The sequence below is a fragment of the Neopsephotus bourkii genome, unplaced genomic scaffold (assembly GCF_033783945.1).
Source record: "Neopsephotus bourkii isolate Nb327-2 ecotype Australia unplaced genomic scaffold, CSIRO-AGI_Nbou_v1 NB_1675, whole genome shotgun sequence".
Taxonomy (NCBI): Eukaryota; Metazoa; Chordata; class Aves; order Psittaciformes; family Psittacidae; genus Neopsephotus; species Neopsephotus bourkii.
The window spans coordinates 701,895-718,488 of record NW_026902149.1 but is presented as its reverse complement, the minus strand read 5'-3'; the positions used below and the strand labels follow the sequence as shown (position 1 = coordinate 718,488).

At 54.9% G+C, this 16,594-nt stretch overlaps 2 protein-coding genes across 5 annotated transcripts; both read right to left on the bottom strand.

Moving 5' to 3' along the window:
• Positions 1-4,472: 4,472 nt before the first annotated feature.
• BCL7B (BAF chromatin remodeling complex subunit BCL7B) lies at positions 4,473-8,149 on the bottom strand. Of its 3 annotated transcripts, none has more exons than XM_061375777.1 (6): positions 7,993-8,149; positions 7,515-7,590; positions 6,874-6,970; positions 5,769-5,954; positions 5,487-5,566; positions 4,473-5,037 (listed from the first exon to the last, which is right to left on the bottom strand). In XM_061375777.1, exons 1-6 carry the CDS (start codon positions 8,082-8,084, stop codon positions 4,945-4,947), a joined length of 624 nt encoding a protein of 207 aa, XP_061231761.1. In that variant the 5' UTR covers positions 8,085-8,149; the 3' UTR covers positions 4,473-4,944. The 3 variants fall into 3 exon arrangements, with proteins under 3 accessions (XP_061231761.1, XP_061231762.1, XP_061231763.1); XM_061375778.1 differs by having other exon boundaries at positions 5,769-5,939; XM_061375779.1 differs by having other exon boundaries at positions 5,769-6,018; positions 7,993-8,050.
• Positions 8,150-10,522: 2,373 nt separating this feature from the next.
• TBL2 (transducin beta like 2) lies at positions 10,523-16,279 on the bottom strand. 2 transcript variants are annotated; one of them, XM_061375770.1, is made up of 7 exons: positions 16,127-16,279; positions 15,892-16,022; positions 15,614-15,798; positions 14,436-14,587; positions 12,272-12,398; positions 11,400-11,552; positions 10,523-11,073 (listed from the first exon to the last, which is right to left on the bottom strand). In XM_061375770.1, exons 1-7 carry the CDS (start codon positions 16,257-16,259, stop codon positions 10,617-10,619), a joined length of 1,338 nt encoding a protein of 445 aa, XP_061231754.1. In that variant the 5' UTR covers positions 16,260-16,279; the 3' UTR covers positions 10,523-10,616. The 2 variants fall into 2 exon arrangements, with proteins under 2 accessions (XP_061231754.1, XP_061231755.1); XM_061375771.1 differs by having other exon boundaries at positions 15,614-15,760; positions 16,127-16,216.
• Between the last annotated feature and the right edge of the window lie 315 nt (positions 16,280-16,594).

Below are 16,594 nucleotides of genomic sequence, written 5' to 3'. Positions count from 1 at the left end.
CAAGAGCAATGATGTTTTCTCCATTACACTAAGACCAACCTCTCCTTGCTTGTCTCTTCAGCCCCAGTTCCAACACCCGGGATGCCTGCTTTGTGCTGCGCAGACATCAGTGCTTTGCTCAATGTAGCTGTTGTACTGCCTGGTCACGTACTCTGCCATTGCAAGTGTTCCTGTATCTTCTTTTATCATGCAGTTATCTGACAAGGAATGGGCACACTCAGCCTGTTTAAACAACTCTTCCAGCACCTCACAGGTGACCTGTGCGATGCTCTCTGAGGATTTTCTCTGTTAGATAGAACATGACATCATCTGTTTGCTCAGCATTACAGACCATGCTGGTCAACACTTCCTGAGGGTTTGGTTCCGAAAACTCGAGACTACAGTCCCTTGGGTGTGAGTGGACTGGAGGAAATGCAGGAAGAGCCAGGACATGCTCCTGTTCTCCTGACTGGCTCCAGGCACGTCGGGGCCAGTTTTGTTCAGGGTGGAAATTCTGAGTTTCCTCAAGCACAGTGTTTCACTTCTGGGAAGCTCCCACTTTAGAAGCAGCACGTGTCACAGACCGGCAGCTCCCATGTCTAAACCAAAGCACCAACCCAAAGCAGCCCCTCCGAAAGCACGTGGGAAGTAAAAAGAAGAGGTGAGCAGACAGATCTGTGTGGCTGCCTTCTGTTTCTCCTCTGTTTCTCTGTTTCTTGCTTGGAGGCCGTTGCTGCTTACTGGCTAAAGCTGCAAGCCCCCCTATCTCAGTGCAGCTGTAGGATTTCCTGGCGGACCCATTGACTCCACTGAGTGGCATTGCTGCGCAGCCCTGGCACCCTTTGGAAGACACTCTAGCTTAGGAGGAGACTGGGACCCATCCTTCTTATTGCAAGGTTCCCAGGGTGTCCTGCCAGCAGGGAAGGGGCTGATCTCCCATGGGGAGGACGGCTTCCCTTTTCTCCCCAGTGAGCAGCACCTCTGCCAGTCCATCTGCCTGCCACAGCCAGGACCTGTTCCGTGGGTACTGCGCCATGCTGTGATTCCCCCATGCAAGGTGCCCTGTCCCTGTGCTGGCTGGCTGACTCCTGCATGCTGACACCAGCAGGAATATGGCAGGAGCAGGGCTGGGGATCTGCTCTGCCTGAAATCCTCTACCCAAAAAATGTTAGCTTCTGTTCTCCTTGTCTTGATGGCCCCAGTCCAAGGTCTGGTTCCCAGCACAGACTGCATCAGGCTCAGTGCACGCAATACTGAGGCAGCAACAGAGAAAGGCCGGTGGGTAGTTTTGGTGTCAGCACCAGCCCTAACAGACTGTTAAACTAAGGCCATTGTCTCTTGAAGGTCTAACACAATCCAGCAGTCACTGACCGTGGGAGTCTCACTGCAGACAGTGAATGCTGGATCTGGTCCCCAGCTCAGCTCAGTGGTACTTCCAATATGAACAACTTTGTTGAGATGATTATTGTGCATTTGTTACATACTTTGCAAACAGATGCAAAATGGGCCGGGCTTGTGCTGTATGTAAAGAGGATGGAACTCTCTGGGAACTGGGTACAAGCTCATTACTTATGTGTTCCTATGACAGGTATGTTGCTGCCACAGTGGGAGACCAATGGTTGGACCAGATGGAGAAGCCCACTTGCAGCGTCTCCTACACCCCTGACTGGTAAAGCACAATGTATATAGCAAGGAAAAAGGCACTTAGGAGCATCATCAGTCTTGTGATGTATAGATGCCTATGTGTGGGATAACATCTCATCCCAAAGCTAAACCTGGTACTGCTCCAAAATAACAAATAACAGCAATTTAAAAAATTAACACAAATCATCTCTCAAATGTGCAGCTTCAGATGACAGCTCTGCCCATGCCCAACACACAGACAAACCCTAGTGCATCTCTTACAGTGACTGTGCCACAGCCTTCCTTTTGAAAACCACATTCTCATCAAACAATTGGATATCCTGCGCCAAACACGATCAGGAAATCCATCACCCGGGGGTGACCCTGAAAACACATGTGAAAAGAGAGCAAAATTAAATAAACAGAAAAATCAGCAATTCCCACAGACACCCATAAGGCAGAACTTGGAAACAAATAATCCATGGGCTGTGTTTAATAAGAAACCATCTGTTTGCTACAGATGGGAGTGGTTCTGGTACTGTACAAGGACCTGGAATTCCATGTCTCTCCCGTGCGTGTCAGAGCTCGACCTACAGCCACAGCCCAGCTCCACAGGAACACTGTAGGATTCCCACTGCCCTTGGCTGCTGCTGTTCCTGTTGTTCAGCAACCATCGTGGCTTTTACAACTCAAGCGGTTCTGAAATAACCAGAGTCTTCCACCTAAACATAACCTCCAGGCCAGGCTCTCCCCTCCTGCACAGCCAGGGCTGAGCTTCCCTTTGCCCCGTGTCCCAGCCTGAAGCTCCCCTGTCATCCTGAGCAGGGTGCAAGCATTAACTTCCTGGGTGAGACCAATGTGCCGGTCAGGTTCTGACACACACATCCTCAGTGTGTAGCCCTGCAGGGACCAACTACGCACTGCCAAGAAAAGAGCCAGGGATGCTGATGACTCGCCGTAACAACCCCCAGCAGGCTGGAGCATCCTGGGTTCAGCGCTTAACTGTGATGTGGAGCCACCAAACAGCAGGACCCTCACTGGTGGGGATTCAAGAAACTGGTATGAAGCTCATCAATTTTCACAGTGGTGTTCACTGTGGGTCTTGTTCTTCACTTATATTAACTAGATCTTCACTAATAATAATTCTTGGTTAGACTACTTAGACTTATTTCAAGGCCAGGTTGGATGGGGCTTGGAGCAACCTGCTCTAGTGGAAGGTGTCCCTGCCCATTGCAGGGAAGTGGGCCTAGGTGAAATTTAAGGTCCCTTTCATCTCAAACCAGTCGTTAATTCTATGGTGACTGATATTCCTTGCAGAGTTCTTAACTTCAGTATGTATTGTCTCTTTGAAATCCAGGACCTTCCCAACCATCAGTTTCTCCCTCTTGAAAAACATGAAAGTACTGTCTTTTGCTGTCCTTCCTGGATCACAACAGATCTTTTCTCCAGATCTCTCTCCTAAAACTATTTTCCCACTATCTACCACCACCTCAGACCAGTTTGTGTCCAAATTAACCCTCACCTGCCCTTCTCACCTGCGCATCAGGATCCTGAAGCAATATGTGATTACAAACACTTCACCATTACACATGGCAGTGTAAGAAAAACCAAAACACCTCGTGCTGAGGCTTCCATGCTGAATTTAACCAACCAGAACATAAAAATCATCTGCAACACACAAGAAATTGGGACTATCACAGACACCCACTAAAGTCATCTTAATTCAGCTGATTTATTTGGCTTTTTTGCATGTTGTTTTCATTTAACAGTTATCATCAGATAACTATTGAAGCCCATCATGCAAAAGGCTGGAGCAGCTCTGCTCTGGAGCCAGACTGAGAGCTGGGCTGGGGCAGCCTGGAGAAAAGAAGGCTCCTGAAGGGGAGACCTTAGAGCAGCTCCAGTGCCTAAAGGGGCTGCAGGAAACCTGGAGAGGGGCTTGGAAAATGGGCCTGCAGGGCAGTGTTCAAGGCCAGGTTGGACACAGGGGCTTGGAGCAAGCTGCTCCAGTGGAAGGGGTCCCTACCCATGGGAGGGGTTGGAACGGGATGAGCTTTAAGGTCCCTTTAACCCAAACCACTCTGTGATTCTGTGATTCCATGACATGCACAAAAAGAAGGAAAAAAATCAAGATGTGACAGGAGAGGGGAAAGGCTGGAAAAGGAGAGGTGACCAAGGGGAAGAAGGAGGGAATCCAGGCCTTGCAAGCACAACTGCAGTGGAAACACTGGACATTGCAGGTGAAGTGTTGAGGAGCAAGCTGGGCTCTGTGTTCCCAGCAGCAAGAGAAGTGGCCGCTCATGTGGGTTACAGTTTGTCTGATCTCTCAGACTGCCAATACCACCTCCAGAGCCGTAAGAGCACCACAGTGCTCACAAGGATACCAGCAGCAGAAAACAAGATATCACAGGCACTGGCAGCGTGGGATGGGAACCCACTCCCCTCTCCCTGGGTCCGTGATGCGATCCTGCCTTCGTGCCTGCTGCCGATTTAAAGACGGGCTCCTGCTGAGACCTGCAGATCCACCTCTGCCCTGTGCAGGGCTCTGGGCCGTGCTCAGTGCTGCCCTCCTGTCCGTCCCCCAGCCGGTCCGCACGGCCCCCCCCCGGGCCCTGCCCCGCCTCCCCCTCCCCCCCCCCGACACCGGGCACTGTTATTTCAAATAGTTTAATTTTAAAAATATTCTATTCAGTGCTAAAATAAGTTTCACTCCGCGCGCAGCCGCGCTTCGGCTTCGCCAGGCTCGGTCACAGACTCGGCGGGACATGCAGTGGCGGCAGAGGACGGGGGGGGGACGGGACGGACAGGAGGTGGCGGGGGCGCGGGGCACCTTGGGCGTCCTTCGTTGCCCAGGACGCGAATACCGGGACCGGGGCTAGTGGCCCCACCGGGGAGCGGTGGTCCCGCGGGGGCAGGGCAGAGTGGCAGCATCCCTGTACCTACCCCATGGCGGGGGGGAGCACCCCCGCCTCCCCTGACACCAATGGCTTAAACGAGCGGGTTATTGCACAGCGTCCCAGCGGGGCCGGCCCCCCAGATCGCTCCGGGCGGGTGGGAGGTGGCTCCCCCGTCCCCGGGGAGGGCGGGCAGGGGGGAGGCACAAGCAGGTAAAGAGCATCCACCGGTGTGGCAGGGCTGCGGGGAGCCCCAGGACAGCCCTGCATGCAGCCACCCGCTGAGGTCCCCCGGCTCCAGGGCAGCTCGGTGCAGGGAGAGGGAGCCAATAAATAGAGGCAAATCTGCGGGTGCTGGCAGGGCCCCGGGAGCGCAGGTGAGGGCAGGGCAGGCGGGGCCGGGCGGCTCTGCGAGGGGCTGGCGAAGGCGCTCTCCCAGCTGGGCAGGCTAGCTCTCCGAGGCCGTGTGGCACACAGAGTTCTGATCAGCACAAAATCTCTTCAGGGGCGGCGCACCGGAATCCTCCTCCTCTTCAGTTACCTGCAAGAGACAGAGGTCACAGGGGCTCAGCTGCCCATCGTGCTGCACCACGCTGCGGGGACACCCCAGACTCATCCGTCAGGAAGCTTTTGGGCACCAGGAGTGTGAACCCACTTCAGCCCTGGAGCCAACTGGAGCCACTGTTTTACCATCCCCACTGCACCCTTTCTTCATGCTTTATCAGCTGACCCAACCTGCTCTACTGGAAGGCGGTTGAAACTGGGTGAGCTTTAAGGTCCTTTCCAAACCAAACCATTCTAGGATTCTAAGACCCCAAGCCAGGAGATGGCTCAGAACACCGGGACATTTGGGGAGCTCCCAGAGGACACTGGACACTGCAGAGCAAATTCACCCATCGAGAGGTTTCTGCTACACGGGACAGGAATTACAGTGAAAGGGCAAAAGTAGGTCTGTGTATTTAGACATGGCTACAATGCCCCTTTTCTTACCTGAGTCTCAAGAGGGACCGGCTCTTCCTTTGTGAGAGTGGGAGGCTCATCTGCAACTTCCGAGGAAGGCAGGGAGGGCTCTGGAGAAAACAGGGGGTTAATGACATTGCCCACGAGCACAGCAGATCCAGCTATGTAATAAGCTAGGAGAGGACACCTCCATTCCCGTTTTCCTGTCCACATCCAGTCACATCTCAGCTGCCCACTGGACAAGCAATGGCTCCTGCAGGATGTTGCCCGGGCCCACTTGCCCTTCTCCCCCTTTCCCAGGCCAGCACCCACCTTCCAGCGTCTCCTGCCCCAGCGTCGGTGGCTGTGAGTCATCCGTGCGGAAGTCGGACGTGTGGGCAGGACTCATGGACTCGCTCTGCTGGGGGCTGGGGCTGGAGTTGGGGCTGCTATCCACCTTGAGCTGGTAGACATCTGACAGCGAGCTCTGGTTGCTGTTCTCATCTGCAGAAACAGCACCTAGTGAAGAAGAGTACCTTGACCCAGGGACACAGGCAGCTGAGGATGGCACTGAGAGCCGGGTCTTGGGGGGAAGGAAGAGCACAGTCAGAGGCAGTTTGAACACAAAGGATTCACTGCAACCCAGCAGTGGAAGGACTGCTTAGCATAGGACTCTCGCCAGGACACAGCTGGCACCAGATACACAACAAGCCAATGGCACAGGGAGTGCCTCTGCCAGGGGCACTGCCCAATCTCACACCTGCTGCTTGTGATGGCCTCAGGCAGCTGATGGCAGGAAACCCTTGCCTGCACACCAGGGCTTTGTACCACTTCTGTTTGCAAGGTGCAAACTAAGGCCAGGAGCAATGCTCAGCGCCCACCTCCTGTTGGGCAGGCAGTCCTGGCACACACCTCTGCCAGGCCAAGTGTTCTCAAACTGCAGACCTCCAGCACCAACTCCCTCAGCCCATGTAATGGAAGTGGCAACACACTCTGCAGTTCTCCTTGGTCACACTAACTGCTGAGGGCAAGGCTAGGCTCAGGTGTATACTTCACTCCAGCAGGGAGTCCATGTGCTGCATGAGCCTTGCTTGGCTCCACCAGAGCACTGCCTGCTCATGCTGGCTGCAGTGCTCCAGGATCAAAAGCAAGGTGACAGAGGTCCTCCACCTTTTCATTCTAAGGTCCTGCTGGAAGCAGCCCACTCAGCTACAGGCAGCTGCCGGCTCCTCTCCAGAACAGACTGCAAAGTGGGAATGGGAATCACCATTCCTCTGGCTCCCCACGAAGCTTCCCACAGGAAGCAGCTGGTTAAAGTTTGCTCTTAAAGCAGAACTTAACAGTTTCTCAGCACGGACTGAAGGGGATCAGCACAACCTCAGCTTCTCCAAGGCCTTAAACTTTGTACCCAGCTGCAGTGGGGCACTGCCACACTCACCTTGGAACTCCAGGAGGAGAGAGGAGTTGGCAGAGGTGTCAGCTGGGAAGCCATTGGGCTCTCGGGCATTGCTGCTACTTGACTTGGATTTCTCTTTCTTGAGAAGAAACAAGAAAAGCAGAAACACAAAGTTAGAGGAGCCCATTGCTGGCAGGAGGATGCAGAGGTGCATAAAATGCACCAAAGAAGCTGCTTCCCCCTCTCTCTCCCAGCACCCTGCAGGGATGTGCCTGTGCAGCCTATTCCATTTTAGACACTTTTGTAACGGAGCGGCAAAACTTCAGCTACAAAGGTTCACAGTCAGGAAAGAAAGAAGCAGCTGACACCAGTACAAGAGTACTGCTGAATGAAAATAAGTCATAGAACCATGGAATGGTTTGGGTTGGAAGGGACCTTAAAGCTCATCCAGTCCCAACCCTCTGCCACAGGCAGAGACCCCTTCCACTGGAGCAGCTTGCTCCAAGCCCCTGTGTCCAACCTGGCCTTGAGCACTGCCAGGGATGGGGCAGCCACAGCTTCTCTGGGCACCCTGTGCCAGCGCCTCAGCACCCTCCCAGGCTCCCCTCGGGCAGGTTCAAGCCATTCCCCTTGGCCTGTCCCTTGCCCAAAGCCCTTCTCCAGGAAGGGCTCGCGGTACCCACCTCCTTGCTGTCCGCCACCGGCACCCACTTGAATATCCGCAGCGAGGTATCTCCCACCGTCACCCACTTCTTCTCCCTGCGGACAAGCCAGCAATGGCAGCGGCTCCCCGCCGCCTGGCGACCAGCCCTCCCTCTCCCTCGCCATCTCAACACACACCCCACCCCCCCAACCCCCTCACTGCTCTCCGATTGGCCCAGGGAAACGCCAATCCAAAGCAGCACTGCCCCCGCCACTCTTTCCCCGAACACGGCTTTGTGATTGGCCCTGCTGCCCGTCCATCACCGGCGCTTCCGGTCCCCCCCCAACTCCCGAGCAAACGGGGCGAACTAATTGGCTGCCGCCTCGCTATCACCGCCCGCTCACCCACGCAGCACGCTGATTGGACACTTGATGCCGGAGCGCCTCTGCCGGCAGCCGTGTGGCGCGGTGATTGGCTGCGCGCCGGGCAGGCCCCACCCCCGCGGCCCCGCCTCTCACCATCTGCGGACGCGCTCGATGGCCGCCATCACTTTCTTGATGTCATCCTTGGCGCGGCTGCGGGTCTCGGCGCGCACCGAGCGGCCCGACATGGCGCCCGCAGCCCCGGCAGCCCCGGCTCCACCGCGCCCGCCGCCGCCAGCCGCGCATGCGCGTGCCCGCCCCGCTCCGTGCGTGCTGCGTCACAACGCTCGCCACGCCCGGAGGACGGGCGGGGAGCGACCGTGGTCACGTAAAGTGCGCATGCGCGGGTCGCTCCGCCCCTTTGTGGGGTGAGCCTCTCCTGCTGTTTCGCGTTACGGTGCACCGACCTTATTCAGAATCTTCTTTAGCATGATGCTCCAAAGGGCTACAGCAGACCTCGACGAACAAGACGGCATTTATATTCGATATCGTACCGGTGGTAGCCTATTCAATCTAAGGCGACTGAAGGCCCACACTAAGACCCTAAACCATCTTGTCTGTGAACTGCTCTTTGCTGATGATGCCGCCCTTGTTGCCCACACAGAAGCAGCTCTGCAGCATTTAACATCTTGCTTTGTGGAGACAGCTGAGGTTTTTGGGCTGGAAGTCAGCTTGAAGAAGACAGTAGTCCTCTACCAACCTGCACCCCAAGAAGATCATCGCCATCCCCATATTACCATCGGCGAGTCAGAGCTTAAGACAGTTCAGCAGTTCAGCCATCTGGGAAGCATCATTTCCTCGGATGCCACGATCCACAGAGAGATAGACAACAGAATAGCAAAGGCATATAGAGCCTTTGGAAAACTCCATAAAAGAGTCTGGTGTAATAAACACCTGAAGAAAAGTACAAAGATCAGTGTCTACAGAGCCATTGTATTGTCTACTCTTTTCTATGGGTCTGAATCATGGGTCATCTACCGTCATCACCTGCGACTCCTGGAACGCTTTCATCAGCGCTGCCTCCGTACAATTCTAAACATCCATTGGACTGACTATGTGTCTAATGTCACTGTCCTCGAACTGGCAGGGGTCACCAGCATCGAGGCCACATTGCTGAAACTGCAGCTGCGCTGGGCAGGGCACATCTCTAGGATGAAGGATCACCGCCTCCCCAAGATTGTGTTTTATGGTGAACTTGCCACCGGTAGCCGCAAGAGAGGTGCCCCAAAGAAGAGATATAAGGACTCCCTGAAACAGTACCTTAGCCTTGGCCATACTGACTACCATCAGTAGTCCACCTTGGCCTCCAATCGGGAGACTTGGAGGCTCACCATACATAATGCCGCTGACTCCTTTGAGTGCTCACGAAGAACTAGTCTCGAGGAGAAAAGACAACGCAGGAAGAATCGTGTCCCACCTGATAGCGGAATAGACTCCACAACTTGGTTAAAGTTGTAAAGTAGGTATGCTTTATTCAGCTGAAGACGCACGGGGGATTGGTCCTCCAAAAGGCATGCGTGCCTCAGTGCTGTTTTCCTTTTACATTTATCCTGTAAAGTCATACATAGGTATTAGGTCGCACAATACGCCTATACATATTCATATTCTATCCCCGCTTCGTATTATAATGAGCTAAAAGGCTCTCCACGCATGCGCAGTGCCTCCTGGTGGTCTTGGGCAGGGGTCTTCAGATGAAGTAAGTAGTCTTCCTCTTGTGGGTAGGGGTCTTCAAGATGAAGTAAACGAGTCTTCCTCAGGCTTGAACTTTTTACCTCTGGTCCTCACGCATGCTCTTTAGGAGCTGGATGGGTCTGGTCCATGTCTAGCTGGTTTAATGGGCTATTCCCTTCGCTAGGAAGCCTTATCTTAGTACTGTCTGATAAGGCAACTGCTGGGCTTGTGAAGCCAGCCATGATTTAAGCAGTACTCCTTGTACAACCCCCATTCTCCTCACTAGGAGGTTTTGTTCTGGTATTTGTCTGATAAGACATCTGCTGAGCTCGTTAAACCAGCTATGACTTAAGCAGTACCCCCCTGTACATTTTGACAACCCCCCCTGTACATTTTGACAACCCCCCTGTACATTTTGTCTAACCCCCCTGTACACAATAGGCCACATCAGTTTCACCACCTGTTCCACCCAAGGAGACCTTCTGCTGTGCTTTTTGTAGCTGGATTTGCCTATCCCACATTGGCCTTCTTAGTCATCAGCGCGCTTGTAGTAAGCGTGGGTAAAAGCCCTTCCCAAATCTTCGTTCGCGAAGTCAAGCCATGATGATGGCGTCCTGCCCAGTGGCAGTGCGGGACCGGTGATAACGGGGTCACAGGGGTCGTGCATCCCATCAACAGGGCTCGGCTGCAGGAGCCCTGCCTGCATGCCGGCAGCAGCAGAAACCCCACTGACAGCATCAACGTTAGAGCTTGGACAGCAAAATAAACCCCAAACCCTCTTTTCTAAGCCCAGAAACCCCTCCCCGGCCACATCTGACCCCTCACTGCGGTGCAGAGGGTGAAAGCCCACCGGGAGAAGCCTGTGGCAGAGGGAGCACACGTGGCACCCCAAGGTCCTCGCCCTCACTCCCCATCCCGTCAGTACAGCAAGGAAGCAGGCGAGGGACAACCCGGCTCTGACCAAGCTCCTTTATTACAGCCTGTTCAGTGTAATCAAAACCCCCAGTCCCGGCAGGTAGCACGCAGTGCCAGATGTCCGTGTGCAGGGTTCAGTGCTTCTTGCCGTAGATGGCAGCCAGAGCCTGTCTGGCACTGGAGATCTGCTGCTCCAGGCGCTCCCGCGTGGCTTTGTTCCCAGTTTTTTTCAGGATTGCCTCCATCTCTTCCACCACTGCTCGGTGCCCAGCCGTGTTGTGAAAGATACAGATGGCCCGGTCCCCGCATGACACCAGGTAGCGGCTGCTGGTGTCAAAAGCCAAGTCTGTGATGCACTGCCTGTGCACACCAATGAAGCGCTCCTCCTCCTCACCTCTCCGCGTGTTATACACCACGATGTCTGCGCCACTGGAGATGGCGACAACATGAGCACTGGGGGAGAGGGCGATGCGGCAGGGCTCTGCCACCTCACACTTCCCTGTCAGCAGCAGGTAGGGATCCTGTTGCTTCTTATATTCCACATCTGTGTCCCAGAACTTCCACGTCCCATCCTTGGAAAGAGTTGCCATCCTGCAGCCGGAAGAGGAGCACAGTGAGCACCAGGAAGTCTGGCAGCATCCCCGCCCCAGCCATGCCTGCCCAGCAGGAATCCTCCGTGGCGAGAGGGCTCTTTTGGGAAGTGGGAGTCTGTGCACACACACAGCTCTTGTCCTCTGTCCAGAGCAGAGAGAGCAGACATGTCCAGGAGAAAATCCACGGGGAAGAGCCAAACAGCACAAGCCCTCTGGGGCTCTGTGCCCAAGGCTTTGATCCCCCTTAACAGGTTGTGGAAGCAGTGAGCTCATGTGTCCCAAGGGCAGAGCGTGCTGTTTCAGGCAGTAGTGACAGGCCCTTACCTCCTCGAGTCATTGGAGAAGGAGAAGGAATGTATGCCAGCAGCATGGCCTTTAAGCTCAAAAGCCCTGGAAACCTCCCGGAAGTCTCCGTTCTTACCAAAACACACTTCCCACACCTTCACGTCAGGGGTAAAGCCACAGGAGGCCACAAACCTGCATGAACAAACAAGTGGAGACACAGGGGATCCATTACCAGGCAAGGCACGCTTGAGGAGTAGGCCCTACATTGAGGTGAGCAGTCAAGGCTCCATGGAGGCAAAACCATTCAGAGCCCACAGATAAACCATGCCTTGAATCAGCTGATAACGCTTACACTTCCTACTGACAGCAGGCTGGGAAAGGGAATGCCCCCAGGAACCAGAGCAACTACAGAATTAGAGACTCTCGGGCCAAACTAAAGAACCTAAATGGTTCTGATCTCCAAATGCACTGAGCTCAGAACACAGGAAGTCTTCCTGCAGCACCAAGTTAGAGGTAGAGTGAAGAACAAGATCTTCCCAGTAAACACATCTCCCAGTAATAAAGATCTTATTTTTGTAATTAACCTTTAAAAGGTTACAAATACAAGTTGGAAATGCTGTTTGCTTTGTGCACGCTGTTTGCATTGTCCCATCTCCACTCTCTGAGGAGAGTGCTGCTCTCCTGGCTCCCCAGGAGATAGTCAACAGGACAGCAGCACCAAGGCACAATGGCAACTGAGCATCTGAGCTAGGCAGGTGAGAGGCAGCACTCCAGCAGGGCTGCTACTGGGGGCTGGAATCCCTTCGAAAAATAGAGAGCCCTCAAGAAATCACACTAAAATAGCAGCCAAGTGCCAATGTGCTGAACATGCATCCTCCTGTTCCCACCCTGGAACACCTCCTGCCCCTCACCTCCCGCAGGGTGACACTGCGGCATAAGCATTGCTCATCTGGTTAGTGTTAATGCTGGCCAGGACTTCACCCTTTGGGCTCCAGATCATGATGGTAGTGTCACTGGAAGCTGTCATGATGAACTTTCCTGGGGGAAGAAAAGGCAAACATCAGGAGAGCTCCCAGCTGTGATGCCACCACAGACTCACCAAAGGCCCAGGACAGACCCCAAGCAGGGTGACCCCTCCCTGCACCCAGTCAAGAAAACCAAAATCAGCACCAAAAGTCAAGGAGGGGCAATCCCCTAGGCCAAGGCAAAGAGCCTCACCTCCCAGTCATGCCTTGGAGTACCTTGGGCATGCAGAGACCCTGCATGCTCCTTGCCCTGCACCCACAGAGCTTGGCACTTCACTGGTTCCACAGCAGGAACGCGCTGCTTGGTCTTCCCCAGGTGGCTAAAATGCAACTTTCAAGCTGTGGGTTGCAGCAGGTAGGTGACTACAATCACACTGCTGAAGTCCAAATTTACTGGTCAGGTCAGCAGTTAGACCTCTGTTTGTCTCCACTTTTCCCTCTCTCCCAGACGGGGAGCTGCTGATTTACCTTTCAGCTATTTCTTTAGGTGCAGTTTTCACTCTCACAGCTGAACAAAGGTCTCAGTTAACCTGTTGTCTGCTCTGCTATTACAGAGGTGAACTCACATCCACCCACTTCCAACTGTCCACTGTCTCATCAAGCCCTCACCATTAACACATACTCCCTCCCACCCCGTTCTAGAAGATCCCAAAAGTTTCACATAGACCATACGAACTCACTAGAGAGCTTTTTGACTGGTTAAAGACAGACTGGTGGGCCAGAGAACAGTGAGACTTTCAACACTGAGACCCAGACCTCTCTGCAACAGTGTGCCTGAAAATGTAAATGAAGAGACTGGGCACACTGGGGTAGTTCTGTGCTTCCAGGAATACAATCTGTCCAAGAAGCACATCTTTCAAGTCAACTGGCAGTAAATAAAGGCTAAAAAGTGACACCTAAGAGGCTACAGAATGAAGTACTGGTGAAGAAATGAGCCTTGAGAATGCCAAAAACTCCAACACTTCCAACCCAACACCTCTTGCTGTACACGAGATATAAAAACTGAGTTGTGGTCAATGGCTCAGTGTCCAGCTTGAGACCAGTAACAAGTGGTGCTCCTCAGGGATTGGTGTTGGGACCGGTCTTGTTCAACATCTTTGTTGCTGACATGGACAGTGGGATTGAGTGCGCCCTCAGCAAGTTTGCTGATGACACCAAGCTGTGTGGTTCAGTTGATCCACTGGAGGGAAGGAATGCCATCCAGAGGGACCTTGACACGCTTGTGAGGTGGGCTGATGCCAACCTCATGGAGTTTAACCATGCCAAGTGCAAGGTCCTACACCTGGGTCAGAGCAATCCCAGGCACAGCTACAGGCTGGGCAGAGAAGAGATTTAGAGCAGCCCTGTGGAGAAGGACTTGGGGGTGCTGGTCGACGAGAAAATGAACATGAGCCAGCTTCAGTGTGCGCTTGCAGCCCAGAAACCAACCATATCCTGGGCTGCATCAAAAGAAACATGACCAGCAGGCTGAAAGAGGTGATCCTGCCCCTCTACTCTGCTCTTGTGAGACCTCACTTGCAGTACTGTGTGCAGTTCTGGTGTCCTCCGTGTAAAAGGGTATGGAATTGTTGGAACAAACCCAGAGGAGGGCCACGAGGGCCACTGGAGCACCTACCCTATAAAGACAGGCTGAGAAAGTTGGGGCTGTTCAGCCTGGAGAAGAGAAGGCTGCGTGGAGACCTCATAGCAGCCTTCCAGTATCTGAAGGGGGCCTATAGGGATGCTGGGGAGGGACTCTTCATTAGGGACTGTAGTGACAGGACATGAGCTAAAGGGTTCAAACTTAAACAGGAGAAGTTTAGATTGGATATAAGGAGGAAATTCTTTCCTGTGAGGGTGCTGAGGCACTGCAATGGGTTGCCCAGGGAGGTTGTGAATGCTCCACCTGGCAGTGTTCAAGGCCGGCTTGGACAGAGCCTTGCGTGATATGGTTTAGAGCGAGGTGTCCCTGCCCATGGCAGGTGGATTGGAACTTGATGATCTTAAGGTCCCTTTCAACCCTAACTATTCTATGATTCTGTATCAAGCCCCCAAAAGTGAGCAGATGTACCTGTCCCTGCAACTCCTATGTTGATGATGGGAGCTTTGTGCTTCTTTGGGAAGTCCTCAGCAGCTGCAGTGAAGGTGAAGTTGCCGTCATCCTTCTTGGTCATTTTATAGACACGAATTGTCTCGCTGCTCGCCAGCCAAACAACAAATGCCCTGTGGAAGGACAGACACTCTGAATCATTTTGAGATGCCTCAGTTCACCCTGGCTTCAGCAAGGAAACTACCAGATAACTCACTAGCACCTGAGGAAAAGGATGCACTGGCAGATAAAAGGCTGTGTGCTCACAAGGGCACCAAGTTCCCTCTCTGTGTGAGCAAAACTACAACACTAAATGGAAAAGGGCTTGTTACTCCATATCTGGAAATGAGATCTCTTCCGCTAGGAAATGCCACTTGCAAAATGCCAAGGTATGCTTTTCCCACTGGTCTCCCCAGCCCGAGTGAGGATCAGCAGCCTAGCCCAGCTGCAGGATGCTGGAAAGGACCTTGACAAGCCCCTTCCATGGATGCAGCAAGCTGGGCACTTTTTGCCTGGACACTTTTTTGGACACTATTTGCCTGGAGAACCACATTAAAGTGACAGCTGCTTTCATGAGAGGGCCACGAATCAGCAGTATCATTGAGTCCTTGTGAGGGAGGTTACCTCCATGCAGCCCAGAGGACACATCACTGATGGCAAGCAAGGCCTGTGCTGTCTGACAGGCACCTCCATCCACAGGACATGGAGACACAGGATGTGGCCACAGCCCTAGGGAGACCTTAAGAACGTCTTACCAGTACCAAAAGAGGCCAACAAGAAAGCTGGAGAGGAGCTTTTGACAAGGGCCTGTAAGGACAAGACAAGGGGGAATGACATTAACCTGCCAGAGGGGAGACTGAGATGAGCTCTTAGACAGAAGCTCTTCCCTGTGAGGGTGCTGAGGCACTGGCACAGGGTGCCCAGAGAAGCTGTGGCTGCCCCATCCCTGGCAGTGTTCAAGGCCAGGTTGGACACAGGGGCTTGGAGCAAGCTGCTCCAGTGGAAGGGGACCCTGCCCGTGGCAGGGACTGGAACTGGATGAGGCTTAAGGTCCCTTCCAACCCAAACCAGTCTGTGGCTATGCCGTGATTCCATAACGTCCTGGTGCTGCTATGCCCCAGGAGGTTGTGGTGCCAGGGCTGGATAAGGTGTGGCCGTACCGTGAGTCGGGGCTGAAGCGGATGAGCTCGGCGTGGTCCAGCCCCGTGCTGGCACGCAGGCAGCGGTGCTCACGCGCCGCAAAGTCGCGGGTGCTCCACAGTCGGACCGTGCGGTCATCGGCGCACGACGCCAGGTACTTCCCGTTGCTGCTGAAGTCCAGGCAGGAAACATTGCCACTGTGGCCCTACAGAGAAGGCTCAGTGACCACAGGGCAGAGGCCCTACGGGGCAGGAGGCGCCGGGCCTGGTGGGGCACCGGCACCGGGCACACACGGTACCTTGAGGGCGGCGACCAGCAGCCGGTGGGTGAAACTGTGCTGCTGCGCTTTGTCCCTCCGGGCCCGCGCCGCCGGTTTCGCCTTCTTGTGCTTCCCGGTCCGGGAAGCGGCGGCGCCGTTCGCTCGGGAATCTGCGGGGCGCGGAGGGTCCGGTGGGGCTCGGGTCAGCGCCGCCCCGCCCGGCCCGGCCCGGCCAGCCCAGCCCCGCTTCCCCCGCCGTCCCTGCGGTACTCACCGAGGGGGGACGCGGCGGGCATCCCCCGCGGGCCGGCACCGCGCAGCACGGCCGCGAGCAGCAGGAGAATGAGGACGAGGAGCACAGCGATAGCACCGGGCAGCCCCAACCCTCCGAGAGCACCCACCTCCATCTTCCCTCCACCGCCACCTCAGCGGGAGCGGGACACTGCGCGCATGCGCACGGCGCCACTCTCGCCCTGCGAGAGACCCCTGGCGGCGGGTGCGGGGTACGGCCCCTGCCGTGCCTCTGCCCGTGCCTCTCCCCGGCCCCGGCCGTGCCCTGCCCGTGCTCCTGCCCCTGCTCAACCGCTGCTCTCACCCTGCCCGGCGGCAGATCAGACCCGACGCAGGAAGAACCACGCTGGGGCCTGTAGGCAGAGCGAGCTCTTTATCGGTCACAACAGCCGGGCACCGCTGCCCCGGCTCCCTGCCCCGGGCACGCAGGACCCCGCTGCGCCGCTCTGGC